General features: G+C 53.5%; 1 protein-coding gene across 4 annotated transcripts in view; it reads left to right on the top strand.

Moving 5' to 3' along the window:
• LOC144945971 (solute carrier family 12 member 1-like) overlaps nucleotides 1-27,872 on the top strand; it is a 131,937-nt gene that overhangs the window by 70,457 nt on the left and 33,608 nt on the right. For 3 of the 4 annotated variants that reach the window (XM_078874662.1, XM_078874663.1, XM_078874660.1), the window contains exons 5-11: nucleotides 585-680; nucleotides 5,701-5,840; nucleotides 8,424-8,534; nucleotides 9,818-9,929; nucleotides 13,949-14,076; nucleotides 16,558-16,642; nucleotides 24,061-24,218. In XM_078874662.1, coding sequence (XP_078730788.1) covers nucleotides 585-680; nucleotides 5,701-5,840; nucleotides 8,424-8,534; nucleotides 9,818-9,929; nucleotides 13,949-14,076; nucleotides 16,558-16,642; nucleotides 24,061-24,218 — 830 coding nt within the window. The remainder of the gene's footprint in view (nucleotides 1-584; nucleotides 681-5,700; nucleotides 5,841-8,423; nucleotides 8,535-9,817; nucleotides 9,930-13,948; nucleotides 14,077-16,557; nucleotides 16,643-24,060; nucleotides 24,219-27,872) is intronic. The other variant, XM_078874661.1, reaches the window with a different exon arrangement.

Raw genomic sequence — 27,872 nt, 5'->3', positions numbered from 1 at the left:
CGTGCACGTGTGTGAGCGTGCTGGTTTCCTCGAAAGACGCCGCGGTGCCGGTTTGGCCCCCGGAATCGCATCGGTGACGCCAGGTGGGTAAAACCGTCCCTCTCCCTCCGCTGTCTTGCTCCGCGAGTAGCGACGACGAAGACCACGGCTGCCGTTCAGGACTGGCGGCGATCGTAAACCGCGTGGCTTGGCTCTCTCTCTCTCTCTCTCGTCGCGTCACCACGTCGGCAGGTGTTCTCGCCGGTGGCGATGGCGAGACGTGGCGTCCGCGTCGCCCGGCACGCTCTTACAGGGGAGCACCGCGTGACCCGTTAACCGTGCAGCGTAGGCGTCCGCCCGCCCGCTCGCTTACGCAGAGGACCAGCGCGGTAAGGGTTCCGGGAGAAGGCCGAGGCCTCGCTGTTCCAGGTCCGGAGAGGCAAGCGGCGAAGTAAGCACCATTTGCAGGAAGGAGCGTCGGCGGCTGTGGTTGGCGCGGGTGATGGCGCCGCCGCCGCCAGCCGCTCTGCGCGAGGTAGGTGAGGTGGGTGAGGTAGGTGAGCTAGGCGAGGCCGCGTAAAGCAATGAGAGGGGCGCTGTTTCAGGTCTCACCATGGTCATCATCGTGATGAGCACGGTGGTGACGACCCTGACGTCCATCTCCATGTCGGCCATCTGCACCAACGGGAACATACGAGGAGGTAAGCGTGACCGCTCGCTCGGGCCACGGCTACACACGCCCGGGGCGGGCCCCGCCACGGTCCCGTGGCCCTTCCGCGCACTCCGCCACACCAGCGCTACTCCGGTAAACGAGGTCGGTCCTTCCCCCGGCACCCATCGTGATGCTTTCTCCCGCCGACAGTCAGCCGTGCTCTGCCGTGCGCCATAACTTTACGACACGAAGCCACTCGGTGTCTCAAATGGATTGTTTGGAACGCGTCGTCGGTTTCGACGGCCCGTTGTTGGCGGCCGGCGGGTGCTGGGCCGCACGAGGGAAAACATTCAAATTGGGAAAGAAAGGAATTAATAATAATACTTACCGAGTCATTAAAAATATTGTAAACTACATACACCTCCCTCGCTCGCTCCCTTCCTTTCTCCCTCCCTTTGGACCGCCCTAAATGATCAGACTTGGTCGTTTGGTCTTTCCAAATAGATTGCACGCCAAATTGGAAATTTCATCAGCGGCATATCCTTAATTTTTGTGAGTGAATTTGATTCCAAGGCCCCTTTGTATTCCTCATGACTAACGGGGCTGTGCGCCGCGACGCCCGTTCACCAGACTCCCCTGGCCGAGGCTGCACTGCACGGTCGGCTGTCGGCAGGGAAAGTGTTCTGCCCAATGAGATCGCCTGCATGAGATTCTGCGGGTGTCGTGTGAACATTGTCATTTGTCGTGTTCAGTGTTTTCTTCTCTGTGCTTCTCTGTGTCGTGAGTAGATTTTACATGTTTTGGGGGGGGGGGCATGGGGGGGGGGGTGTCTGGGTTGGCTGGGTGGCAAATTCCTAGCAGGTGGTGGGGTGGTTGGAGGAGGTACAAACAACGAACAGAAAACAAGATTGGTTTGGAGTGGGAACTGTGGTTTCGGTGGAACCCCTCCTGGACTCCTTCCGTGTTTTGAGCGAATCGGCCACCGCTGCGGCGGCTCAGCCGGCGAGCGTCTCGGCCGTCTCCACCGGACAGAGTTGACGGCGTGGGGGTTGGGTTTGCTCGGCGTGTCTCGCGCTGCGACCACGTCTCCGGCGTCGCTCCTTCCCTGCACCAACAAAGCGTCCGCGCAGCGGGTTGGGATTCGTGCAGCGATGACTCTGCGGGCGTGACGTCGAGACGTCGTGCGGAGACTGGGCACGTTTATCTGTAGAGAGGGTGAGAGAGCGAGAACGAGACGGCCTGTCGTAGGCTCAATCGGCAATAAATAAATAAACAAGCAGACAGGCAGGGAGTCCACAGCACAGAGGGTTGTGGGAAGGGAATTTCAGACTGGGGGCAGCTGAAGAGAAGAAGCGACCTCCGAACTGAGGGAAGAGAGAAGGTTGACGACTGGGGGACTTCGTCAGAAGGCCTTGGTTACTGGAGAGGAGAGTGCCTGGTGGAGAGTAGAGAGAGATGAGGGGAGCCGAGGTAGGAGAGTGCATGAAGAGATGTTGAACTTCTTTTGCACCTTACGTAGCCAACCGTGCTAATCGGAGGTACAGGGGAAGCACAGCAAACCAAACACAAGCAGCAGTTTTAAAGAAATGAGTTTTCAATGTAGATGTACAAGTAGAGTAGATAGGAATGAAAGTGGATAGGCGAGTACGTTGGGTGGAGTAGAGCTAAGATTGCAGAGGGTAGGTGAGTGCGCGTGGAGGGGAGTAGAGCAAACGGTGAGGGTGGAGAGGGTGGGGAGTTTAGCGAGATAAGGGGGGGGGGGTGGGAGGGAGAGGTGTCGCTCTTGACACACACCGTTTCCTGTGGGAAATCTGCAGGGGTGCATCGTTCACGGGAGTAGTGACTCGTTCAGAGCCCCCCCATCATCGCTTTATTGCTCGCTGGGAAGAAGCGGTCCCAGTAAAAGTATAAAAATCATTAACTCTCGCCCACCTTTGCCCTCTAAAACAACGCTGAAGAGATAATATTTAATCCATTTGGTCAGGGTTCACGCCGGATGCTCGCGACGGGCAGAACACACGGAAGCGCGCGGCTCGCGCGGCTCGCGCCGTGCCCCAGCGTCGTCCTTCAATTGACGGCCGCGTGCTTGGCCTCGCAGCTCCGTTTGGCTCGAGTTCTCTCATTTCTTGCACAAATCGGCAGGTGGCTAACTCTCCAAATAACGCCGATTTTTTTTTTTACTTATATTTTTTTACACAGCGCTATTCGCATGTGTTCGCAGCTCTATACGTACAAAAAACCCAAACCTGACCAAACCATGAATGAAGAAAACTGAATTAAACGCTAAACAAATAAAAGCACCTACATGGATGGGTAGGCAGGAGAAAATGAATGTGTTAAGGAGGGGCGTGACATTTGACTGCAGTTGAATTAAATTTCAGTTCATAGAATCAACGACTCATTCAACTCCTGACGCGTACATTTATTTAACTAGATAAGAATATCAATAGGGATTTACAGAGACCCTTTTACAATTGGATGAGAGAAAAATTGAGACCAGACATCTCGCTTTCAAGGGGAGATCTGGGTATGAATAAGTTCAGCGGTAAACAAGTACGCTAAAAATGAAATTTGGTTTTGAAGTAATTCTTGTAAAAATTCCAGACTTTTTAATTTATTATTATATTCACTGCCGGAGTTGAGTTGTTCGTGTCGTTTTGGATTAAGGCAGAACAATAACACTAATACATGAAATGAACGCCTGACTTGGCCAACAATAATTAAAGGGGCCTTAGCCCACGGTCACCGCTGCCAGCTTGGCTCGTGACTTATGGTCAACAACGCGTGCTTTTTGCTCGTCGCTGCATTTTTGCTTTTGGACCCAAAATATCGCAGCAACACTCTAATGAAGCTAATACGAGAGTGGCTCTCCGGGGGATTTGGCGCACAGCCGCGCCAAACCTCAGCCTGGCCATGGACAAATAAGTTCTGTTTTTTCTGTTGTTTGCTCGCGAAACGCCGTTTCTCCAGAAGATGTCCATGGCCCGTGGCGATGGGGGGGGGAGTTACCCGAGTGTGAATAAATAAATAAATCACTTGGCCTAGACGTAGACTACGGCCGGTCAAGATGAGCGATGTAAACTTTGCCGATGGCTTTAATAGAAATGTGCGTTCAGAGTATTTGGCTGCTATACATTTCCACATGAGAAGCCACTTCGATAAGCTGTCGTTTGTGGCCAGGTCACTTTTTAAAGAGAGCTATATAGCTCAGTGGGCCTTACTTGGTAAAATATAAAATAGTTTAGTTTTTAGTTTAGTAATAGTTTAGGCAGTGGCAGTGGTAGGCATGAGCAAACAAAGCCAAAGGATAGGATCCCATGCAGCTGAAGGGGCCCTGGAATCATGGTTTTAGCTGTATCATTCCACAGTGTTAGGTGGAAATTGATTATACTCCAAGCAAGGGACATGCGCAAAAAGGCAGAAGTCCACATTTACGGCCATTGCCGAAACATCCCCCATCCATGTCACCAGCGCTGCGGTTTGTTGAGACCTCATCGCTGCGCAACACAGGGAGTCCATTTGAATTTTTTTGGCAGCACGAGCCGTTGCAATATGACTTGACCGACCTTTGCCCTTGTGGCGGAGCTGTGCAAAAAAAATAATTGTCGGCTGAAAGAAAGTTTTTCAACTGCATGGTTCGGTTGCCGTGGAAACAAACGAGCGATCGGGCGATGGGTCCGTTAAATTTGGCCTGCGCACGTGGTCTGTGCCGTGACCTGCCCTGAGTTGCCCCCGCCGAGGTCGCGCGCAACGCGATTAGCGTGCGGACAGACGTCGAGATAATTGGACAACGGATCGACGGCACGCTCTCTCCCTCCTCTGCACGTGCATAATTGATGTGCTTCCCGCGCATTTGTGTGTGCGGGTGCTGACAGCCAGTGCCGGGCACGTGTGTCCACGGGCGTGGGTTCACATGGGTTCACGTGGGTCATGTCGCGGAGGGGGATGAGATGCCACGCACGACCTCCGACCTGCGGGGGCGTGGGCAGAGGTTTTTCTTAGCGCGACAGCCACCCTCTCGAGATGCGTTCTCGGGTTGCGCCGCGTGTTGTTCGCCGTGATGTACCAAGTTTCTCTCCACGTGCCCGGGAGCTTCTTGAGGAATATTTCGCTTTTTGTTGGGCATCGTACCGAACAACAACAACAACACGCGGTGCAACGTGCAAGGACGTCGGAGTGCTGAGTAAACACAACCTCGGAAAGCCTGTACGCTTTGCACGGCGACGCCTTGGCACGCCACGGAGAAACGCGGAGTGACGCGGAGGCCGCTCCGCCCTGCATTGTGCCCAGAGCGCCCAGGTTAGCGTAGACCTCATGCCGATATTCACAGACCAGGTACTTCCCGCACAGGTACATCAGGAATGACGTAGAGTTGAGAAATAGATATTTAGATTTTAAAAAATAGTTTTGTTCGATGGTGGCGCTCTTTGCATTCCAGAAGGGTTGTACTCCTCCTCCCCAGAACTGAAAATTAGGATTTATTGTCTGATGACCATCGGAAAGATATCTGGCTGGCGTGGAAGAGCAGGCCAACATACGCTCCAGAGGGGCTCTCTGGATCGCCTTCTACGAGAGGCTCTTCTGCCAGCAGTGGCAATGAGCAAGCACTTGAAGGGCTGCTCCTCTGCATTATTCAATTATTCGAGGCATACCGAATGCCTTCACATCAACACTGCCTGACCCCTGAGCTACTCCCACGGTGACCACTGTGCTGACCACCATGTGACCCCCACGTGACCCCTCCTGCGATGACCTCTGACCCCTGCTGTGCTGACCCTGTTGTGCGACACCGACGTTACCACTGCCGTGCTGACCCCACGTGTAACCCCCACTTGGCTCCTGCCATGACCTCCACTCAACCCCTCCTGTCGTGACCCCCACGTAAACCCCCTCCGCTGATCCCCTATCGTGAACCCCATGTAACCCCCTGCTGTGCTGACCTCCACGTGATCCATCCTGTGATGACCTCTGTTTGACCCTTGGTGTGCTGATCCCTTGCGTGACCCCCACGTGACCTCTGCCATGGCGACCTCCCCCCCTCCCGTGCGTGATGTGACACCTATGTGCAGGTGGTGCGTACTACCTGATCTCGCGGAGCCTGGGGCCCGAGTTTGGCGGCTCCATCGGCCTCATCTTCGCGTTTGCCAATGCGGTCGCCGTGGCGATGTACGTGGTGGGCTTTGCCGAGACGCTGCGAGACATCCTCAAGGTGAGTTCCCCCACCTCCTCCTCCCCGTCGCCACCGCCAAATTCCCAAATCGCATTCAGTTTTAGAAAAACAAGGAAGTGAAATCGCGCGCACCCTCGGATTCCGTTACCGCTCGCCAGCTCGCGGTTGTCCCCGGAGACATAAGAGTGCGGAACGTTGGCCACCGCGCGTGACGAGGTGACGTCCCCACGGCACCAGAGGTTCGGCCGGCGAGGGTCTTCTCTTCTCGCCGGGTTTTTGTTGTCACTCGGTAGTTTTGTAAACAGAGCCGCTTTTGATTACATTTTTTTCACTTTTTTTATCTCGGGTATTTGGCTGCTATAAATTTCCACGTGATAAGCCACTTTGTCAGGTTATCATTTGTGGTCAGGTTGCTTGTGAAAAAAGAGCTCGTTAGTTGAGTAGTATTAACGGCTAAACAATTATACTGGAATGTAATTTGTGTTGGATCATCTCCGGACGGGCGCACGGACAGAGTCTATGCATTTAGACTTTTGGCGTTGGCAAGGAAGCGCAATCGAAACGCCCAGAGGCGCCGAGGCCTCGAATGAGGAGTCTCGGCAGATGGCCTCGCATTGGAGCGCCGGCCGTGGTGCAAATTGAGAATATCTCTTCAACAAACGATCGTAAATATCCCTGTAATCGAATTGCTGTGGCAAGTGTGTGGAGGGTAAATGAGCCTTCACTGGGAAATCCATCCTTTGCTCGCAGCTCTCTCTGTGTCGATCGCAATCGGCTCCTTCCCTACGTTCGCGCCGCCATTGCTGCCCTCGCGACAAGTCCGTCGTCCCTTCTGGTCGTGCCGTGTCTTGCCCCAAGCACCTGCTTACTTTTCTTAACAGTCAAAACGTTGTCTTTATGCTGCGCTGGTTTAAAAAAAAATCAATCCATGTGCTCCACGTCGTCGTGACTCGGTGTAATTCCAAGCGGGCAGCTCTCAATGCTTCTCAGCTCTTGTCTCAATTTCTTTGTCAACGTCCCATTGTTTTGATCCATACGTCACAGCAGGTAACAATGTAAATGAATTCCGTGCAATTCTCTTATCAACTGATAGATGAAGACCTCCCCACTCTGTGTCGATGTGTTTTAAATGTTGTTAAGTTTTCACCAGGTAAGGCCCACTGAGCTGTATACCTCGTTTTCAAAAGCGACCTGGCCACAAATGACAGCTCAACGAAGTGGCTTATCACGTGGAAATGTATAGCAGCAGCCAAATACTCTAAACGCACGTTGATTCTAAATGTGGAGGGGAAAATCGGAGGTCCTAGAGAAAAATCCACGCGACAACAGGGAGAACATGCAAACTCCAAATATACAGCAGGCGTCAGGGTCGGCATCGAACCCACGACCTCCTGCATACCAGGTGAGGTAATTAACATCTCGCCACTACCGCGCCCCTGCGGAGGCGCCGTGTGCTTCACCGCGCCGCTCCGTGTGGGGGTCGGTGAAGGCGCGAGGCGGGGCAGGGACGTATGTATGTACAGTACGTATGTATGTTGAACTTGTGTCAATCGCATTGCATTAAACTTTGTTTGTCCGTGGCACACCACGGGAAGGGTGAGTCCATTGCCGTTCAAGGGCAGATAGGTGTGGGGGTAGGATCAGCAGGAAAGAGGAAGGGATGCCGGGGCGGAAGTCCCCAAGACGGACAGAGATGAGGGCACGTCTCAAGATGTACATATGTACGTTGAAATTCTTTCGCACAGCGCGTAGCCAACCGTGCTAATCGGCGGTGCGGGGGAGGAGCGACAAACTAACCAGCAGCGGCGTGGCTTTTATCAGTCGGCGCGCCGAAGATTGATTGCACAAAGCGGCAGCTGCGCGGCATAATCGGAGCGCCACGCGGCGCAATGCGGAGGTGTAAAATTGCGCCGCATTATGCCCGCGGATTGCGTTGTAGCGCTGCACCCGGAACCCTGTCCCGAGGGCATGTTCAGCTGTCTCGTAAGGGACTCAAGGAAAATAATGGAATTGACGTTCGGGGAATGACATTTTTATATTGAACGCTCCCCAACGAAGGACGAAAGCGTTTACGCATTATTAGCGCTGACATCCATAGGTATGTAACGTGGCGGTAACGGTAACTATCGCCGTAAGAGCAAACGTTAGCGTATCGCTGTGTTTCTCTTGGGAGTTGCGTGGTTGAAATCCGGCCAACTTGAGCGTAGGGTTGCCCAAAACTTGACGGATAAAGGGTCGCCGTGTTCTTCACCTGAGAGTCGGTCACTCGCAACGTTCGATGCCTCCAAAAGGTTATGGTTGTACTGTACTTCTATGCTCCGCCGCCTTCACTTACCAATGCGCACCTGACCGGCAGTGTCATTGACTGATGTTTGAAAACACAAAACCGACGCGGGGACCTATTTTTAAATCCGAAATCGAGTTTTGGCCCCGACAGCCACCCGCCGTCGGGCTCCACATTGCGCCGCTAATTAAAATACTCCGAAGACGAACGTGGTGCATAATCCAACGTGGCGCGCGTGAATTTGCCAAAACTTTCTATCCTCTGTTTGGAACGAAACGGGTAACAAGCCCCCGCCGCCGCCGCCGCACCTGCGGCTTTCTTCCCGAATTGTTTTGCAGGATAACAACGCGCTGATGATCGACGAGACGAACGACATCCGCGTCATCGGCGTCATCACCATCATCTTGCTCTTAGGAATATCGGTGGCCGGCATGGAATGGGAGGCCAAGGTAACTATTTTTTTTTAATCGGTGGAAATGTTTTGACTGTTTGTTGGTTTTTTTTTATCTGTTTGGCCAGGATGGTCCTCGCTGTGTCCAAGACTCGTTTTGTAAGAAGAGGTGGGGGGGGGGGGTCCTGCTTTGCGGTGTTGTGACCAAATTTTCTGGCCAGCTTGGTGAAGTATGGGCATCTCCCCCCTCCCCCCCTTCCCCTGGGATGGTAGTGTAGCTGGAAACTCGGTGCGGCAGTCTCGGCAGAGGTCTTCATCCAGCGATGGATTGACCATAGCTGATTACAAACCCAGCGATCAAGGAGTAGCAATTTTATCCATAATAAAGCCTAAATATTCTCATGAGAAAAAAATTAGCCTTTGACCAAATCGCCCCGAATCCCCCCTCACTCATCAGAGATCCGAAGCTAAGCAGGCATGAGCCTGGATGGTGCTTGGATGGGAAATCTCCGCACATGACAGGTGTCTATTTAGGCTCTAGACTTCAGAGGACGCAGGACAGCAGAACCCATTCTTCTACAGCGCTTCTATGCTCGTCGCATTCACTATCCCGCACTCACGAGCCAAACAACCCCTGGGGAGGTCCTCATCCAGCAGTGGAGTGACAAACGGCTGCTCTGCTGCAACGAATACAACTGGATGCGCTCGAGACAATGCGGCGTTCGTGCCTCGTCGACTCGGGCCGGGTTTTCACCCCGAGAATAATCGCCGCTTTTTGGAATCGAAGTAATGGATGCCGCGCGACGGAAGGTTTCTTCACCACTGCTGTGGGGGTGGGGGTGCAGGGGGCGGTCTCTGTGAATGGCGCTCATTGAGGCTCTCGAGACCCGTGGGCGCGAGAGCGAGCGTGGCGGCTTCGCGATTTCATCACCTGCGTGAAGCCTCGTGGGTGATGCCTCAACAACAACAACAACCCTGGGGCGGGGCGCGACGCCCGTGGTGCCGGCCAGGAAGCGTGGCCGGTCACGAGCCGACCGCCTCCACGCGGCGACCGCCATGACGCAATCGCGGGCGGGGACGCTCGCCGTGGCGACCGCTCCTCCCACGCGTTTTGTCAGGTGGCGCTGCCGCACGTTGTCTCGCCACGATGCCCGACGTTTCGTCCCACGTGCCGGGAGCCGCTTTTCCACGAACCGAGTCGGCGTCACGCTGCTACGGTGCGCGACGGCACGAGCCGCGTGGGCACGGCGGCGAGTGTAGCGTCGCGCGCCGAACGACGATCGCGCGGTAATGCCGGGCGCTAAGCCGCACACGCGTGCGCGTGACCGCTTGTCACCGCAGGCTCAGATCGTCCTCCTGGTCATCCTGCTGCTGGCCATCGCCAACTTCCTCATTGGCACGTTCATCCCCCCGACCGAGGACAAGAAGAGCCGAGGATACTTTGGCTACCAAGGTGAGCGCCAAGAGGACGTCGCGTGTTTACCACCAGCGGCGTAGTCACGCACGTAGGTCAACTCGTCGATTTAAAAATCGACTCTTGCCGTGCACGCGTCCAAACGTCGGGCGTGGGATCCGACGTGATTACGAATCGTGTACGGGTTTGTGAGGGGGGAGCGGTGGAACAGCGATTGGCGCGCTGCGCTGTGAAACTCCGGCCCGGATGAGTTCGATTTTGGCCACGGCTACGTTTGAGCCGGTCCTGCCGCATTGGCCAGCATGGTGACGTAATGGTCAGACGGCCACCAGTGACCCGCGTGGTGTGGGTAGGGAAAGCCTTCATCTGTATTAGGGTTCCACTTAATATCCACGTGGGAAAGTGAAGTTTCAGTTTTTTTGGATCGCACCTATCTTCTTGATTTGTGACGTTGGGTGTAAAAGTCGGCAGCCGAGTGTCACCCGGGTGGGTTCCGTAATCTCTCTCCAGGTTGCTCCGTAGATCCTCTCTTCCTATCTACGGCCATGCCTCTACGATGACTCTGTACGTGCGTTGACTGTCGTGCGTTTTTCAACTATGTTGACCAACCGGTACATTTTGCAGTGGCTTTGGTTTTTTAAAGGCAAATGAATAAGACCAGGAAGCTTGACTTTGAAAGTAACAAAGTAAATTTTGAATGGCACCCTAGGCTGCAGATAATTACATCTTGAATTATCGATGGCTTATATGATCCCACAGCCACTAGACGTGCGACATTCTCTCCACATTGTACAATGTCGCTATTCTTGGATTCGTTTGCGACGCTTAATCGCGTCAATCGCACTGCATGAAACTTTGTTTACCCGTGGCACACCATGGGAAGGGTGAGTGGTAGAGTCCGTTGCCATTCAAGGGCAGATAGGTGGGGGGTAGGATCTACAGGAAAGAGGAAGGGATGCCAGGATGGAAGCCCCGAAGACGGACAGAGAGGAGGGCACAGCTCAAGATGTACGAATGCATGTTGAACTCCTTTCGCACCGTAAGTAGCCAACCGCGCCAATTGCAGGTGCGGGGGAAGGACAACAAACTAAACACAAAAAGAAGTCGTAAAGAAATGAGTTTTCAATCTAGATTGGAAAGTGCCATAGCTCAAATGTGGCGTCCTAATATCGGAAGGAAGGGCGCATCTGAAAGCGGTCGATACAGTTGACCTTCGTTGTTTGATGGTGAGCCACAAGCCGCTGTTGCGAGGATGGCCGAAGTTTGCGTGATGGGCCATGCCCCTTTGACGAGAACTGCCAAGGTATTGTGGCTCATTTGTGGCAAGCACTTTGTGTGTAATGAGTGCGATCTTAAAGAGCGACCAGAGGTGAGCTGTGCAGAGGGAGCGGTGTCGATTTTCACTGCGGGCGGAGAGAGGGGAAGCGCTCAGAATGTGGGAGGCCACACACACAAGTCGTGTCATTTAAGGGAGGCTTGCGCTGATTTATTTTGAGAGACTTGTAAGGAGAATCATTCGCACCTGGTTGGTTATCTGCATCCTTATTTGGGAAGACTTTTCAAAGACGGAATTTTGTTCGTGCAAAGCACGCATGCCATTCGACGGGATTGCTTCTGCGTTCAAGAAGCGCACGGATGCTCGAAATGTGTCTGTGATTGCGTCACGTCGGCATTTCGCAATGGCATTTGGCGATAGCACATGAAGGTCTGATCGGCCCCAGTGAACGTGTGAATGAATGGCGTTAGTTTATACAGTGAAGCTATTCATGTGCCGATGAGATCAGGAGATTAAAGTTTAAATGTTTACAGGTTACGGCAAGTGCGGGGAATGATTTCAAAACCGAGGGGTGGAAGCTATCGACGCAACGTAAATAATTTAACGGGGAGCGGTGGCGCAGTGGTAAGCGCACCCACTGCCCACGGCTGATATCGGTGGACCGGTGAAATCTGAACCGGTTGTGGCACGTGCCCCCCCCCTCCGCCTCCAACAACCCACGCTGACCAAAGTGGTGAAGTATGTTCACAACAACTACGACGACCGACAACACTGCGGAGAAGAGAGAGACCTTCATTCAGCAATTCATTGCCACAGACGTGTAAATTATTTTTTTAATTAAAATTTAATCCCGTAAATTCGTTGGATATAATTGCGGGCGTTTCGGAGTCTGGTGTAAAACGATCCACTTTTTTTTTTATAATTCGTCGGAAAATATTGCGGACCTTGGTTGGTGGCGGCTCTATTTTTAATTTTTCCTGACTGGTAAAACAGATGTCAGGTGATTCTCCCCCCCCCCCTCAGCCCCTTCTCCCATGCCCTCGTTTCCACCGGGTAAAGCTTGGATCTCTATTTAAATGCCCCCTCGCCTCTTTGCGCCGCAAAATAAACGAGCGATGTGGCCACAGCAGCAACAAAAAACTACGTAAGAACACCATTGTGTAATCGGCGATGTTTCGGGCAATGGGCCCTTCGTATGGCGTCGTTGGTTTTGTCCGGGTATTTCCTTTTTCCTCCCACCGTCAAGCCAAACAGCAGCAGCAGCAGCAACGTCATTTAATTAAAGCAGCTTGCATCAGGTTCCGAAAGAGGCTGCGCTATGCTCGGATGTCAACCACTTCTGCCTTTTCATGCATAGTGCCCTGAAAAAAAATTGTTTATAAATCATTATTATTATTAAGATGCTAGCATTACCCGTCCATATATGGATTCGAGGATCCATTGCTGTACCCATCTTGGGGGCCCACAACACCAGGTCCAATCCTACTGCAACACCCGGTGTTCCCAGGCAGTCTGCAATTAACGTACTAACCGTGTTCAATGCGGCTCGGCTTCTGACATCCGTTGAGATTGGGCTCTCTCGTGGTAGTAAGCCGGAAGTGCATTGAGGGTCTTGTGGCGTCGCACGGAGATAGGAATGAGCCCTGTAACAGCAACTCTTGTAAGGCCTCGATGGCCCCAGAAGGCAGCAGCAGCGGTGCCCGAGGGGTGGGTTGTTTTTACCTTTCCTCACTTCTCTTGGGGAATCGACGGTCGTTGACCGCCCTGGGCGACCGCTTTTTCGCGACCGACTTACGACTCTCCGACAGAGCTGGCCACTGTGTGCGCCGAGGGTCGCGGCACCAAGCGACCGCCCGGTGGTGGCAGGCGGTGGCCGTGGGACCGGGCCGACGAGCGCGGGTGGGGGGGGGGCTCTTTTTGGGCGTTCCGTCGCCAGGAGGGACCGCCACCGGCCCTGCGACATTTCTATTTGCTTCTCTTGCTGTGCTTTATTTTAGATTTGTTTTGCTTTTTTCACTTTGGTGCCCCCCACCCCCCCCCCCCCCCCAGGGTGACTCTTGCAAATTAGACTTTTGTCCTGGCCTCTTGAGGTCTCACCCCCCGTTATAGGCACACAAATGGTGAAGGTGGAGCCCTGCGATTGCTTGCTCATGCCACCGTTTGGCCAAAGGGCCTCCGCTAAAGGGGGAGATCTGGAGGGTATTTTAGGCCTACGCTTTGATGCTGGACAGACGTCTTGCAAGAAGGGGGCCATACCCACACTTTACCCCACCACCACACGCAACCTACCCGATTTGACTAATTGTGGTGCAGGTGGACGGACAGAGGTGGTGGAGGAGATTTAAGAAACTCGCCCCCATTGTATGAACTGCTTGTCGCCGGGAGATGGATTCGAACTGGCGACCCTCTGGATTGGAGGTCCGGCGCGCGGCAACCGTTACACCGAGGCAGCGTCCATAGGCTTGGCGCCACCTTCTCTTGCCATTGGACGGTAACGGCCCCTGTGGCGTTACTACACAGAGACCAGGGCTTTGTGCGGCGCGTTACAAATTTGCGGGACTCGCAAATTGCTCGGGTTGGAGAAACGCACGTCGCAATCGTCATCCCGCCCCCCTGAGAATCTACTGCCGACCGCGCCTGCGAACTCTGCGGCTTCGGTGACGAAAGCCTTGCGCTGTAAGTTGGGCGCGAATATCAGGCGTACTCGTGAGTTTTCTGTTGATGACGACGAGCGCACACACCCACATTGACCGTAGGCTCGTGCGTTCGTTTCTCCTTGCAGCGAAAGTATTTTCGGAGAATATGGGCCCCGATTTCCAAAACGGAGAAACCTTCTTCTCGGTGTTCGCCATTTTCTTCCCGGCGGCAACCGGCATCCTGGCGGGAGCCAACATCTCCGGGGACCTCGCCGTGAGCTCCTGCGTGCACACGCATCGTCCTCATCGCGACCCTCATCGTTGTCGTGTCCATCGTCCTCATCGCGACCCTCATCGTTGTCGTGTCCATCATCATCGTCGCGATCCTCATCGTTGTCGTGTCCATCGTCCTCATCGCGACCCTCATCGTTGTCGTGTCCATCGTCCTCATCGCGACCCTCATCGTTGTCGTGTCCATCGTCCTCATCGCGACCCTCATCGTTGTCGTGTCCATCGTCCTCATCGCGACCCTCATCGTTGTCGTGTCCATCGTCCTCATCGCGACCCTCATCGTTGTCGTGTCCATCGTCCTCATCGCGATCCTCATCGTTGTCGTGTCCATCATCCTCATCGCGATCCTCATCATTGTCGTGTCCATCATCCTCATCGCGATCCTCATCATTGTCGTGTCCATCATCCTCATCGCGATCCTCATCGTTGTCGTGTCCATCATCATCGTCATGATCCTCATCATTGTCGTGTCCATCATCCTCATCATTGTCGTGTCCATCATCCTCATCGCGATCCTCATCATTGTCGTGTCCATCATCCTCATCGCTATCCTCATCGTTGTCGTGTCCATCATCCTCATCGCGACCCTAATCGTTGTCGTGTCCATCGTCCTCATCGCGATCCTCATCATTGTCGTGTCCATCATCCTCATCGCGACCCTCATCGTTGTCGTGTCCATCATCCTCATCGCGACCCTCATCGTTGTCGTGTCCATCGTCCTCATCGCGATCCTCATCGTTGTCGTGTCCATCATCCTCATCGCGATCCTCATCATTGTCGTGTCCATCGTCCTCATCGCGATCCTCATCGTTGTCGTGTCCATCATCCTCATCGCGATCCTCATCGTTGTCGTGTCCATCATCCTCATCGCGACCCTCATCGTTGTCGTGTCCATCGTCCTCATCGCGATCCTCATCGTTGTCGTGTCCATCGTCCTCATCGCGATCCTCATCGTTGTCGTGTCCATCATCCTCATCGCGATCCTCATCATTGTCGTGTCCATCGTCCTCATCGCGACCCTCATCGTTGTCGTGTCCATCATCCTCATCGCGATCCTCATCATTGTCGTGTCCATCATCCTCATCGCGATCCTCATCATTGTCGTGTCCATCATCCTCATCGCGATCCTCATCGTTGTCGTGTCCATCATCCTCATCGCGATCCTCATCGTTGTCGTGTCCATCATCCTCATCGCGATCCTCATCTTTGTCGTGTCCATCATCCTCATCGCGATCCTCATCGTTGTCGTGTCCATCATCCTCATCGCGATCCTCATCATTGTCGTGTCCATCGTCCTCATCGCGATCCTCATCATTGTCGTGTCCATCATCCTCATCGCGATCCTCATCATTGTCGTGTCCATCGTCCTCATCGCGATCCTCATCATTGTCGTGTCCATCATCGCCGTCACGATCCTCCTCTTATTCATCATCATGATCCTCATCAGGTTCATCATCACCTTCATTATCTTCATCATCATCCTCATCAGCCTGGATGAAGTCGTCCTCCAGCCGTGGCCGTCCCTCACGGTCTCACGATACAACGATCCTTCTAATTCCCGCTTTCCTCGCTCCATCTCCGCGGGTGACGTCGACTCCGAGGTGTTTTCTTCTTTGGCTGCCGCTCTGTCATCCGTCTTGACCACGCAGCAATCGACCGTTGTAGCCATGATGCGTCCCGCCCTCGACCGCATTCGAACCGATGTCCGCAAGAGGAATACACGGATCAGAAATGCACCCAATGCATGCATTGAATTGTGGGTGTACGAAACAGCCATGTGTGCGATCAATATAAGTTCTACGCAAACGCATCTTCGGGTTAACGATGCGAACGAGAGACACGCGGCAAACAACGCGGAATGAACAAGCTGCTAAACGCCCACCCCCTTGTGCCGCGGTGGCTAGAAGATTTTAACTACCTCGCCTGGTATACAGGAGGTCGTGGGTTCGATCCCGACCCTGTGACACCTGTTGTATCTTTGGAGTTTGCATGTTCTCCCCGTGGTCGTGTGGATTTTTCTCCGGGTCCTCCGGTTTTTCCCTCCCACATTTGAGAAACGTGCGTTTAGAGTATTTGGCTGCTATAAGTATGCGCACGATAATCCGCTTCGTTGAGCTGTCATTTGTGGCCCGGTTGCTTTTGATAAAGAGCCACATAGCTCAATGGGCCTTACCTGGTCAAATAAAAAACTGTTTAGGTGTTAGTTTCAAGGCATTTCAAACCCAACAGCGTAACTTTCACAAGCGTCATGAACGGGAATGACTTTGTGCCGTCCTTCCCCACATTCGCGATTGAGGAACGACCTCCGTGCCCTTCCCCCCCACTTCTTCCCCTATCTTTCGCTCCCCCCCCCCACACACATTTTCCCCTGTCATCGGAACGTCGAAATCAAGAGACTGTGAACAATTTGTGAATGTGCCGCCAACTTCCCCCCCCCGCCCACCACTGCGCTGTGCACCCACAGGACCCCCAGGCAGCCATCCCACGCGGCACGATGCTCGCCATCCTCATCACCACCATCACGTACCTCGGCATCGCCATGAGCACCGGTAAGAGCCGCCTGTGGAACGCCGGCCGCCTCGCGTCGGGCAAGCGGGGGGCGAGGGAGCGTTCTCTCTCGTCAGCGGTGGGCGCCGCGCTGGCGGCATGTTAACTACCTCGCCTGCTATACAGGAGGTCGAGGGTTCGATCCCGACCCTGCCGCCTGTTGTGTATTTGGAGTTTGCGTGTCCCTCTCCACCCCGTGGTCGTGTGGATTTTTCTCCGGGTCCTCCCTTTTTTTCCCTCCACGTTTAGAATCGACATGCATTTTACAGTATTTGGCTGCTATATATTTCCACGTGATGATAAGACACTTCGTTGAGCTGTCATTTGTGGCCAGGTCGCTGCTGAAAGAGTTATAAATCTGAGTTGGCCTTACAAGGTAGAATTAATCTAATAAAATAACTTTATCGGTACCGAGGCTCCCTCAAGGCCATTTGGCAGGGCGTGTGGCACAGTTTGACGCTGGCTAGCGTAGTGCGGTCGTGTCGCTACAGTTCTTTGCGGGGAGTATAATGTCTTTAAAAACAACGGCGCTATACCACATTAGCTACGCCTTTACCTTCACCAGGTAGGTCTCCTGGCAACGGCGTGATAGTGAGGTTCGTTTTTGCAAGGTTCGTTACAAACCCGGCCTCCCGTTGGCTGCCCTCGCGCCACCGAGTCTGATGAAGCGCACCTCGCCGAGTCTGATGAAGCACACCGCTGATCCCTCAGAATGGCCACCTCACGTTCCCACCGCTGATTTGCAGGGGGTGGTGGGGGGGGGCGGTGAAAGGCCGCTTAATGAGACCAGCGGGCAGGGCGGCTGGCACCCACGCGAGTTATTGAAAAGGCCCCGAGCCTGGAGCCGAAGCGGTTGTCAAGGGCCACTGGGAGGTTTTGTTTTTACAGGACGAAGTTCCTGCCAGGCCGTAGCCCCGGCAGCGGACGGTGGTGATGGATGGTGGCGGCACACTCGCAGCCCACGTGGGCGCAGCGACGGGATGATTTAAAGTCTCTGGGCTGCGTTGTTTGTTTAGGCCTGGGTCGGGTGCGTGGCGAGATTGTTAAGGGAGCATTCTAGCCATCGGCGGTTGTGCGTCTGTGTAGTATTTAGGCTTCTGTCAATGTGGTCATTGGAATTGTTAGCGCAGTCTTTTCACTGGTGTGTCGTCAAGCTGTTGGATAGTGTTCAGGGTATAGTCTCAGGGCTGTTCAAGCTGTTATGTTCGGCTGCTGTGTCAATGTTAGGCTGTTGTCTCACCTATCCAGATGATGTCCGTGTCAGGTATCAAAGTGGATTGCCCGCCCATGCTCGGTTGAGCATGGGCGGGCATTCTCATCCGGTGGCATAAATTCTACATTCCTATGGCAAGGGCCACAAACCAGTTTTAACTTCTAGATTTGAAGCTTTCGTGACTGCAAGGATTCATATTCTTAGGTTTTTTCGGTAAAGTCACGTAGGTAAATATTTTATTACAGCACGGTAGCTGTATCAAGTAAGAGAAATTCCAAGAAAACAGTCCTTGTATATATACTGGTTGAGGGTGGGAGGAGCCAAGGTAGGCCCCTGGATATTATTATTGTGAGGTTCGGTGCGGCTGAAACACGCTGTTAGCTTTACCGAAAAAACCTAAGAATACAGTTTTAACTTCTCTCATCAGCAACGTGTGGCCCATTCGGGTGACGGCAGTTTAGGAACGCTCCACAAAACTACGATCACCAAGGGGGAGCATCGTAATTTCATACCCTCCTGGTGGCGAGTAAATCACTGAGTAGTAGTGAGTGAGTCTGGTCGTCGGTCGAGTTTGGCGGTGGTGGTGAGCTAGTTTGGTTAGCAGCATCGATGTTGGGCTAGGAGAGGTGTTGTTGTGTGGTTGTTGTTCTGCCAGTAGCTGAGTTGTGTTTGTGTCGGTTCCTTATAAAGGTCAGGCATGACCTCGCGGGGGGAGGTTAACGACACGCGAGAGAAGAGTTGCGAGGGCGCGGGGTCCGTTTATCGTCACCCGGCGCGTTCGTTTCTTCACGCGGGCGGTGTTTGACGTCACGCCCGGATTTTACGTTTGGGGTTTTATTATCTCCTCGTTCATTTCCCGTGCACCGACTAACAGCGGTGGTAAACACATCGCCATGCTTACAAGCAAGGGGTCGTTTAAAAAACAGCAGGGTGGGGTGGGGAGGGGGTGTTGCCCAGCTCTTGTATTTGTTTTCGGGTTGTCACCGGTGCCACGTTCCCGACGTTCGGCTCCTGCGTGCGCCGGGAGCTTTTTCAGCAGCTGAATTTGGGACCGCGTCGTGCCGAGCGACGTGCCGGTGCAACCCAAACGCGGGCGCACGAAGCTCGACAGCGCCGCCGCGAAAGACCCACACTTGGCAAGCGGACGTCGCTTCTTCCCACGCACACTCCTCGAGCGAGCGAGCGACGTGCTGCAAGTGTAGCAAGCCGATTTTATTTATTTGTTAAAACATTTTAAGAAGAAGAAAGTTTTTTCAACCGGTGCATCCATCTGTCCCGCTGCGACATTCGGATCGGAAACAGGCGGGGAGCGTTGACGGAAGAAAATGGAACGAGAGTGGAAGAGTGCTACAAGGAGCATGGAGAGGTTGCACGCTCGGAGGTGCAGACCGAGAGGCAAAAAGAGGAGGGCGCGGAATAGAGAACGTCGCGTTGACTGCGACCTGTTAGGAAAAGTCAATTGAGCCTTGGCAGGACGACGCCACGAGACTAGGCGATGGCCAGCGGTCGAGACTGCAAACGGAACGGCAGGCACGAGAGAGGATGTCTCGCCGTACAGATGGAGCGACGAAAATGGGCCCGTTGTGCGGGAGCTACTCGCGTCGGTGGATCGTCGCATCACCGTGGGAGGGGTGGCGTGTGATGGGCGTCGGACAGGCATTCGTGCACTGGCAGATAGATGGTGGTTGATGGTGATGACGAGGATTAGGAATCTTGTGGATTTCGGCGAGGTGTCCGTTAGAGGGGCGTCAGTTCCAGAGCCGTTTCTGCAGTGGCGTTTTGGATGGGTTAAAAACCACACAACGTTTCCCGCTTTATTCGTCCGTTCTCGTACAGGAGCGCGCCTGCTTTGTGGCCATGTCAAACCTGCCTTCGTGATGGGGAATTTGGCTCTCTCGCTACAATTTTTTAAATAGTTTTTATAACACCCGGTCAGCCTGACTCGCACACCCCCACGGTAAATCGCGGATTTTCTCCGTTGTCGTGCGCCGTGACTTTCACCCCCCCCCACCGCCAAACCTTCCCCCCCTGCCCAACTTTCCCCCCCACCCCTCCCCCCATCAAAAACACAAGGCACCTCGTTAATCGGCACACTTTAATCTTTACTGTTTGTGTGCTAACGGCGATCGCAAGTGTTTATTGGAGGCAATCGAAACCGTTCCTTGCAAACGTGTTCACCGGTTAACTTGTCAGATCACCAGCGCTCAGCTATGCCCCCCCCCCCCCCCACGTTTTAGGTGTCTTTTACCACGGCACTTCCAAAACGTAGCCTGCTGCATGTGTGCAAGTTAGGCTTCATATGTGGGTGCTTGCTTGCGTGCGGATGTGCATTCAACTAAGGCAGTCGAACATTGAGTCAAACACTCTTAGTCAGGTCGGCCTATCTGTGAACTCGATAAAGCCCTTAAATACACACGAAATAAATTATGATGTTCAGGTATTCCTCCATCTTGTGTTCCTAAATGACCTCAGTCTTCCGTAGTCTGTCACTTGTTCGTTCTGTCTTGTCAGTGTGGCCCTCTGGCGTTTGCTGGGCAGTCATCGGAGTCATTGTGGTGCTTGACGTTGTCCGTTCGCTCGTTATAAGTCGATTCAAATAATAATGAAAACGAATCTCACGAACAAAGCTAACACGGGGCGGACGTGCGCTTTCTGCGGTCGTGGGTTCAAATGCCATTGCCTGCCCCCTAGCACGGCTTGTAAAAAGTGATGCGTATCTTGGCCGGCCCGCAGATGGCTCATAAACGTTAACTTTTAACCGGAGTTCACGCGCGTTGGACGTGTCCACTTTACGACGCGCTGATACGCGCGCGAACCAATGTGCGCGTCAAGAGTGGCTCGCTAGGAACTTGGGCATGCGGAGATGCACATCGGTCGATCGATTGAAATGGAATTTTTACACTCGTGATCTGACTCGTAGAATTGTTGCGCGTGTTCAGAATTGTTTATTAAAAATGTACGTAAATGATCGCATACAAAAAATACGTGACCATGCTAGAAAGAAAAAAATACACACAAGGTCATAAAAATTAGACCACAAGAATTGTCGTTTGTGGTATTTTCCAACGTTGTTTCTGGTGCGCTATCGACGTTTGCGTCGTGAAACAATGAATCCATTGGGAAATTGCGAGGAGCAGCATTTCCTCCGCGCGTGTCTGAAAACGGCACCCCACAAGGCATTTTTCAGAGATTTCCTTCTGAAAAAAACGCTTCAATCGGTATATTTATTTTTACTCAGCAGGGGGCATACTTTCCTACACCCTTCTATAAGGTTTTGCCTGCTTGTCACAGGGCAATGCAACCAGGAATTTTAATCCTCGGTGCTCGAATGGAGCCAAATTAAAGTAATATATATAAATAATTGCTGTGTGTGTATGCACTTATTGGCAGCGACTGGGCAGAGAGACTGCACTTGAGCCCGGTTTTGCGATTACGAGCTTGTAAACACATTAGCGGGGAAGAGGCCTGAAAGGTTTTTTTTTTTTTCCCCCCCTTCTAAAGTTGGGCACACAGTGTTTTTGTCTGCGAGCTCCCATTACTTGGAAAAAAGGTCATTAGTGTTGTTCATATATTTTACCCGACGCAGTTTCGCGGTGTTTTTGCGGCCCAGTTAGGAATTGATAATGTCGCGTTTCACGTGGCAATTCATTTGTTTTCATGTAATTTCCAAATCTTCCTCGGAGGCTGAACATCACAGCTTCCTAAACAAAATCCTGTTTGGCAGTTTTCGGATTTCTGGCCATAGAACTTGTCCTCCTCAGCTTTTTCACCTTTGCTTACATTTTTTCTTCACGCTGTCATATGCGGTCGGGCTCCTCCTGCCCGCTGCTGTTATTATGTGGGGGGTAAACATCGCAAATGCTGTTATTCCCCGTCTCTGTCGGACCCAGCTTGATTCTATGCTGAGGGCACGGAATTCACGCGTGGAGAAGAGACTTTGCGGTTATTCCAAATATGGGTGCGAGATGTTAACTACCTCGCCTGGTATGCAGGAGTTTGTGGGTTCGATCCCGACCCTGTCGCCTGCATATTTGGAATTTGCATGTCTCTCTCCCCGTTGTCGCGGAGTCCTCCGATTTTAGGTGATGCTATAAATTTGCACGTGATAAGCCACTTTGTTCAGCTATAATTTGTGACCGGGTCGCCTCTGAAAAGGAGCTATACAGCTCGGTGGGCCTTACCTGGTAAAATAAAAAATAGTTTAGTTTCAAATCCCGCGCTTCTATTCTCTGCGTCGGCCTTCGTCAATAGTGGGCTCCCCCACCACCCCTCTTCGTAGCCACGCACCTGAGCCCCTCCCACCTGTGGGCTCTGACCATAGGGTTGCCACCTGTCCTGTTTTTCCCAGGATCGGCCTCGTATTTTGAGGAGGCGGCATCTGCGGGGGGAAATGTTCCATTTAAAAGCGCCGTGTCTTTTTTTGTCTGTTGCATCATGATCGTAACAACATTACACCACTCAAGATGCATTTATATATATATGTATGTCTGCCGCCTCCGGGAGCATTTCTTCCTTACATGATACCTCCCCGGGTTTTGTTTTCCGCAAGAGGTGGCAACCCTTCCCCGGTGCAGTTGTGCACCCGCCTGCATGCTCTCGAGAGCATACGCCACGGCTCACCCCGCCCCCCCCCGTTCCCCATTCTGGCTGTGCGCAGGCTTGCAAAAGAGCACGTAAATTAATCAGAAGGGAAATTAAGTTTTCCCTGGCTATAAACGATGATCCTGCCTGACGACAGGCCGTGTCCGAACGTGTCGCGGATTTCGCTTGAGTCGTGGCGGCAAAAAGACCCTCGTGATTTGCAGTGGCGCCTTGCGCTCACCCGCTCGCTCCACGATCAGTTGGCTCTGGCCTGGGCAGGGGGCGTGCGCAGCGTTCGTTACGAAGAGGCCTGGAAATTTCAACGAGCTTCGTTAATTGTCCGCCCGAGGTAGCAAGGAGTCTAATGTTACACCGAGAAATGTAGTAACCGCAGCTGTGCAAACTTTTTCCGAATTGTGAGGCCGCCCTGCGAAGTGTCACTGACGGACCAACGGCCGCACTGGGCCACTCCGGTGAATGGATGGGGGCTGTCGCTGCACGTTCAAGTTAATCGAACTTCGAGGCAGAATCCGCCGAAGGGTTTTCCGGCTCTTCGGCGGATGGGATGTTTCGGCACTATTTCGCCCCCCTGCCTCCCCCACTTTATTTTGTTCCAGCATCAATTTAAGAAGGCCTCTTACACTCAAGAGTGCCATTTACAAATTCAGCTGCTGTGTAGCCTTAACCAACTGTTAGGGCAAGTGCTGTTAGCGAGCACTTAATGAAGGCCGGCACGGCACACGAGGGGGTGGGTGGCAAGCAACACACCCGACCAAAATTTGTCTCCCTAGTGATATTTACGCATCATATTTGAAGCTGAGTTTACCTAGAGGAGGCCCAGCACCAGTGCAGATAATAGCCGCTGGTGTTGGCCACGAGCGGTAATCGAACTGTTTGCCGAGTTCGTAGCGCAGGGCACGAGCCACTCCACTACCGCTTCCCCGTTGTGTTTAACAGCAACGCACTCGTTGGCTGGGTACTGTCAGGGGGCCTCAGTTCACAGAGCCATTACTGCTGAGATTATCTTTTGTTTGAAGTGATCGGTTTCCATTTTCTGATTTATTGCCAAAAGGAAGCGAACGCCTCCCAGCGGAACATTAGCGATGGAATCGGGTTATCAGCGATGGTGCCGGGGCTGCAGCAAAACCAAGCGAAAGCGTAGAGCCCCAGTGAGCTCAAGGGGCCCTGGATTCATAAAAAAAAGAGGCGAATCAAACGTCGCGTTGAATTCAAATTTTAATTTACGCAGAAATATGAACATGAATAGCCGATTTAATCTCTCTCATCCCGACGCTGCCTGGAGCTCTTCTCTCGTCTTACTCCATCTCTGTTTCTTGTCTTCATCTCTCTCAATTCTCTATGTCTGTCTCATGGGTGTCTCTCTCCTCTGTCGTGATTGCTTGGCCCATTTCCCTTCTCTCTGAGCTTCTAAATCTGAAGGACGAAGGGCACCCAAAAAGCGCTTTCCGCTATTGGGGGGGGGAGCAGCGTTGGTCCAGCGCCACTAAGCGTGGGTCACGGCACCCAAACGACGACGCTAACATCCGCTATCCGATCCCTGATCCGATGTCTCTCCCCCCCCCCCCCCTGGCCCCGTGTCCCCGTCTCGTGCGGCGCGTCCCGCAGGCGCGGTGGCGGTGCGCCACGCCACGGGCCGCATCAACGACTCGCTGGCGCTGAGCGGCTCTGCCGCCAACTGCTCGGGCGCGGCGTGCGACCTGGGCTACGACTTCTCCTACTGCAAGGAGCACGAGTGCAATTACGGCCTCATCGACAACGTGCAGGTGCAGCGCACGCGCACACGTACACACGCACGCACGCACGCACGCACACACGCACGCACGCCCCTGCGTGTACATAGGGCGAACGCAGCGGTGTCCCGCGATTATCACACGTCACCCGCACCCACCCACCGCGCTACTCTCCGCGGTAATCCCATGGTGCTGCTGCACCCATAACGCACTTACCTGTGTACGCGTAGGTAAAGTTCGTATCCCTGTAACGGAACCGTCGTCGGCCGTGAGCGGGAATGGAACTCGGGTCGCCGGATTCACGGCGTAGCGCCGCCGACTGTCGCAATACCACTCCCCATCCACGAACACGCACGTACACATTTTGCGTACGCGTACACAAACGCACTCTCGCAGCCGTGTTCTTGAAGCGCCGGGTCATTTGTGGTGAAGGAGGAGGGGGAAGGGGATGCTGGGGCGAGTTGATCTCTCGCAGTCGTTGCCGTTAATCGTTGTGTTGGTACGCCTCGCAGCGGGGATCGTTGAACATTTTGTCAAGAATCTCTCTGTGCTCGGCGGTAATCCCCTTTGTGTGAGCACAGCCACTGGCTGGAGTTTAGTGAGTTTCCATTTCTTAAAAAAAAAAATCTGTAAGCTGAATAATCAAATTTCACACCCACGTGCGTTGCTTCGTGCTGCCGCATGCCAAATCCCAACCCAAAGGGCAGGGATTTGGAAAGCGCAGCTCTTAAGCTGGAATAACTTTATTCTTTTACTTTCGTCCTCAATATAACGAGGTTAAGGTCAAGAGGTCATGTCGTTGATTTCTCTGCGTCCCGCCATCTCTTCCCTTCCTTCTGCCAGATCCAAAAGTTGACACCTGTCCTTCAGTGACCACCGTTTTCATCGCCACCGTGGTCTGGATTTAGATTATTTTTTTGCCTTGCCTCCTCGATTCCCAACCCCTGAGTGGCACTCCAATGCCAGGCTCGGCGACCGCCCTCCATCATACATCCTGCACACGTGGCCCGCCCATCGCACCCTCCAATTCCTGATTTATATCTTCCAACAATTTATTGCCACCTATCTATCTACTTTTCGAAGCCTACAAGTTGTTCATCCCCGATTCATGGAATTTATAGCGTCCGTCATTAAAGGCCCGTTGTCGTCTTTTCAGTTGGTTGTGTTAAACGCCGGCTCTCTGACTCGTGCGTCAGCGCAAACAATACTCCTATTCTGTTATTATGACGACGGCTGTACGATTACAGGAACATGTGGATTAGAAAACTTCGTATTGAGGCTTGGGCAGGGCACGTCATGGCTAGAGGGGATGAGATGGCCAAAAGGATGAGGCCCGTGACGGGCTGGCAGCCAAAATGGGGGAAAACTCGCCCAATAGGACGACCGCCGCAGAGATGGAACGATGAGATCCATCCACGTGCATGACTGACAACTGGCGGTAGCAGCGGTGGTGCCCCGCGAGGGATGGGGACGCCATGGGGCGGAGGCGGGGGGGGAGGCGTTCATCCAGCGGTTTGTAGACAACGGCCGATGCCGTTCGACCGTCGGTTGCTTCGTCGGGCAATGCCGCTACGTAGGAGCGTAGCTTTTGTTGACGCTAGCCGTGCCGCCGGCGTGCTCGTGAGCGGTTCCCGCAGGTCCCGCACGCCGCCGGGTATGCAGGGACGTGCACGCGCATGTCGCGGCTCGCAAACCCCGTACTCGTGTGGGGGAGGAGTCGTCGTCCCCCCAACTTCCCCCCACCCCCCACACGTTTCGTCTCGCAAGGGCCTCGCCATTTAACGGTGGCTCTGCTTTAAGGCTGGCGAGCCGGCGAGTTGGTGACACTGGTGAGGATGGCACAATGGGTGACGCTTGTGCCTCGCAGAAAGAAGGGCCTGGGTTCGTGCCCTAACTCGGTTGCCTTTTTCTGTGGAATTTGGTGTGTGTTTAGCCCCCCCCCACCCGCCGCTGTTCTGCGTGGGCTTCCTCCCACGGCTACAAAATAATAGAATGTAACCGGTGTTGAGCAACCATCCCAACGCTGAAAATGTACGTCACTCGATTGGGATGAACACTCGGCAGCAACATCGCCCGCTCTGGATAAACCTTGGCAGGAGCCTCCCTAAAAACAGTCTTGAGGCTTTTCTAGGTTTCCAAGCATAGTAGTTATAATAATATTTGTTTTAAAGTGAGCCAACGAGCGAGTGTTTTAAGAGCAGCATTACAGAGCTAAAATTAAGTTGATGCGCTTCCCACACACACACGTGGCGCACACGCCTGGCACGTGTCACAGATTTCATGCTGCCAAATACAGATCCGTCCTTTTCAGTACAACAAGGGCCGGTGTGCTGCTGGTGGCTTTTTTTGCCAGCCTGCTTTCTGAGCCCTTGCAAGGGAAGTTGTTTGCGTTGACTGTGGCGCAGGTGGGGGGAAGCACAGATGGGAGCATATGCCAGCCATCTCAGTGAGTCAACCCTGAACTCCCTGGGTCTGTCCCGTGATTCCCCCTCTCGCTCTTGCGAGCCTTCGTCACGTCACGTGGCCAACCAAAGTGCACCTAGCCTGGCACGAACCACTTGGTGGCGACATCACTGCCGCTTGGTGGTGAAAATGGCTGTTGCTGCTCTCGTTTTTCTCTAAAGTCTTAAGGCGACGCACAATGGAAGTGACCGGGCGAGAGTTTGCTGCTTCGCCACCCCCCCCTTTGCGAACGATTCTAATCATCCACTGCTCTCTGGCGAAGAAGTCGATCGATAAGCGACGCCCGGCAGCGTTTATTTGGGAAGGGTTCGGGAATAGAACCCGTCTCCGGCGCGGTCGCCAACTCCCCGCCGTTGCCGCGTGGCGCGGCGTACGAAGCAGGGCTGCCGCTGAGTCTGGAATCTCGGAGGAAATCGCATGGGAACGGAGTAAATCTCCTTTGCGCAGGTGCCAAGTGTAATTTTTTGTTTTTTGGCTCGATGGTTCAAGTTTTTTTTGCGTAGTAATACTTAATTGCGCTTCACGGACATGAAAAGCATTCCGTGCGGACGAGTCTTAAGGCGTCGTGATGTCAAAATTGCAAGGCACTGGCGGCCGGCTTGCGGGGGCGACCTTTCACGCGTGACCTTTTTTGGCGGAGGCCCAAAAAAAAAAGAAAATCATCTCACGTCCACGAGAAATAATTAGGCCCGCGCTGCGTCCCCGTCGTGCAAAGCAATTGACACCGTAGAGTGAAGAATGGGGACCGACGATGACGGGGAGCCAATTAAAGCTCCCCCCACGCTCGAGCCCTTGGCGCGCGCCGGTGTCTGTTGCGGCGAGGTGCCGCGCGGCAGAGGTCGCAATCGGGTACCCGGCCGGGTACGGGTACCCGTTTGCGACCCTGGTGCGGCGGGGTACGGGTACGGGTAGCCGCACGTGACTCACCCCAACCAATGAGTGAGAAGGCCGTGAGTCACTGGTGAGTAACTGTTTGTCACTCATTTCCCAACGTCTTGTCTCTTCTCACAATTCTAGTTCCTAGAATCAACCCACCCGCGCCTGCAACATGGCTTCATCCCAGAGGTCGCAATCGGGTACCCGATACCCGTACCCTACCCGATACCCGGCTACCCGTACCCGGCCGGGTATCGGGTAGGGTACGGGTAACCGGGTACCCGTTTGCGACCCTTGCCATGCGGTCCTCTCTCTCTCTCTCTCGTTTCACCGTTTTCGTTTTGTAAA

The sequence above is a fragment of the Lampetra fluviatilis genome, chromosome 39, assembly GCF_964198595.1.
Source record: "Lampetra fluviatilis chromosome 39, kcLamFluv1.1, whole genome shotgun sequence".
NCBI classification, from domain to species: Eukaryota; Metazoa; Chordata; class Hyperoartia; order Petromyzontiformes; family Petromyzontidae; genus Lampetra; species Lampetra fluviatilis.
Note: the sequence above shows the minus strand (reverse complement) of the source record. Positions and strands in the feature narration are given on the sequence as shown.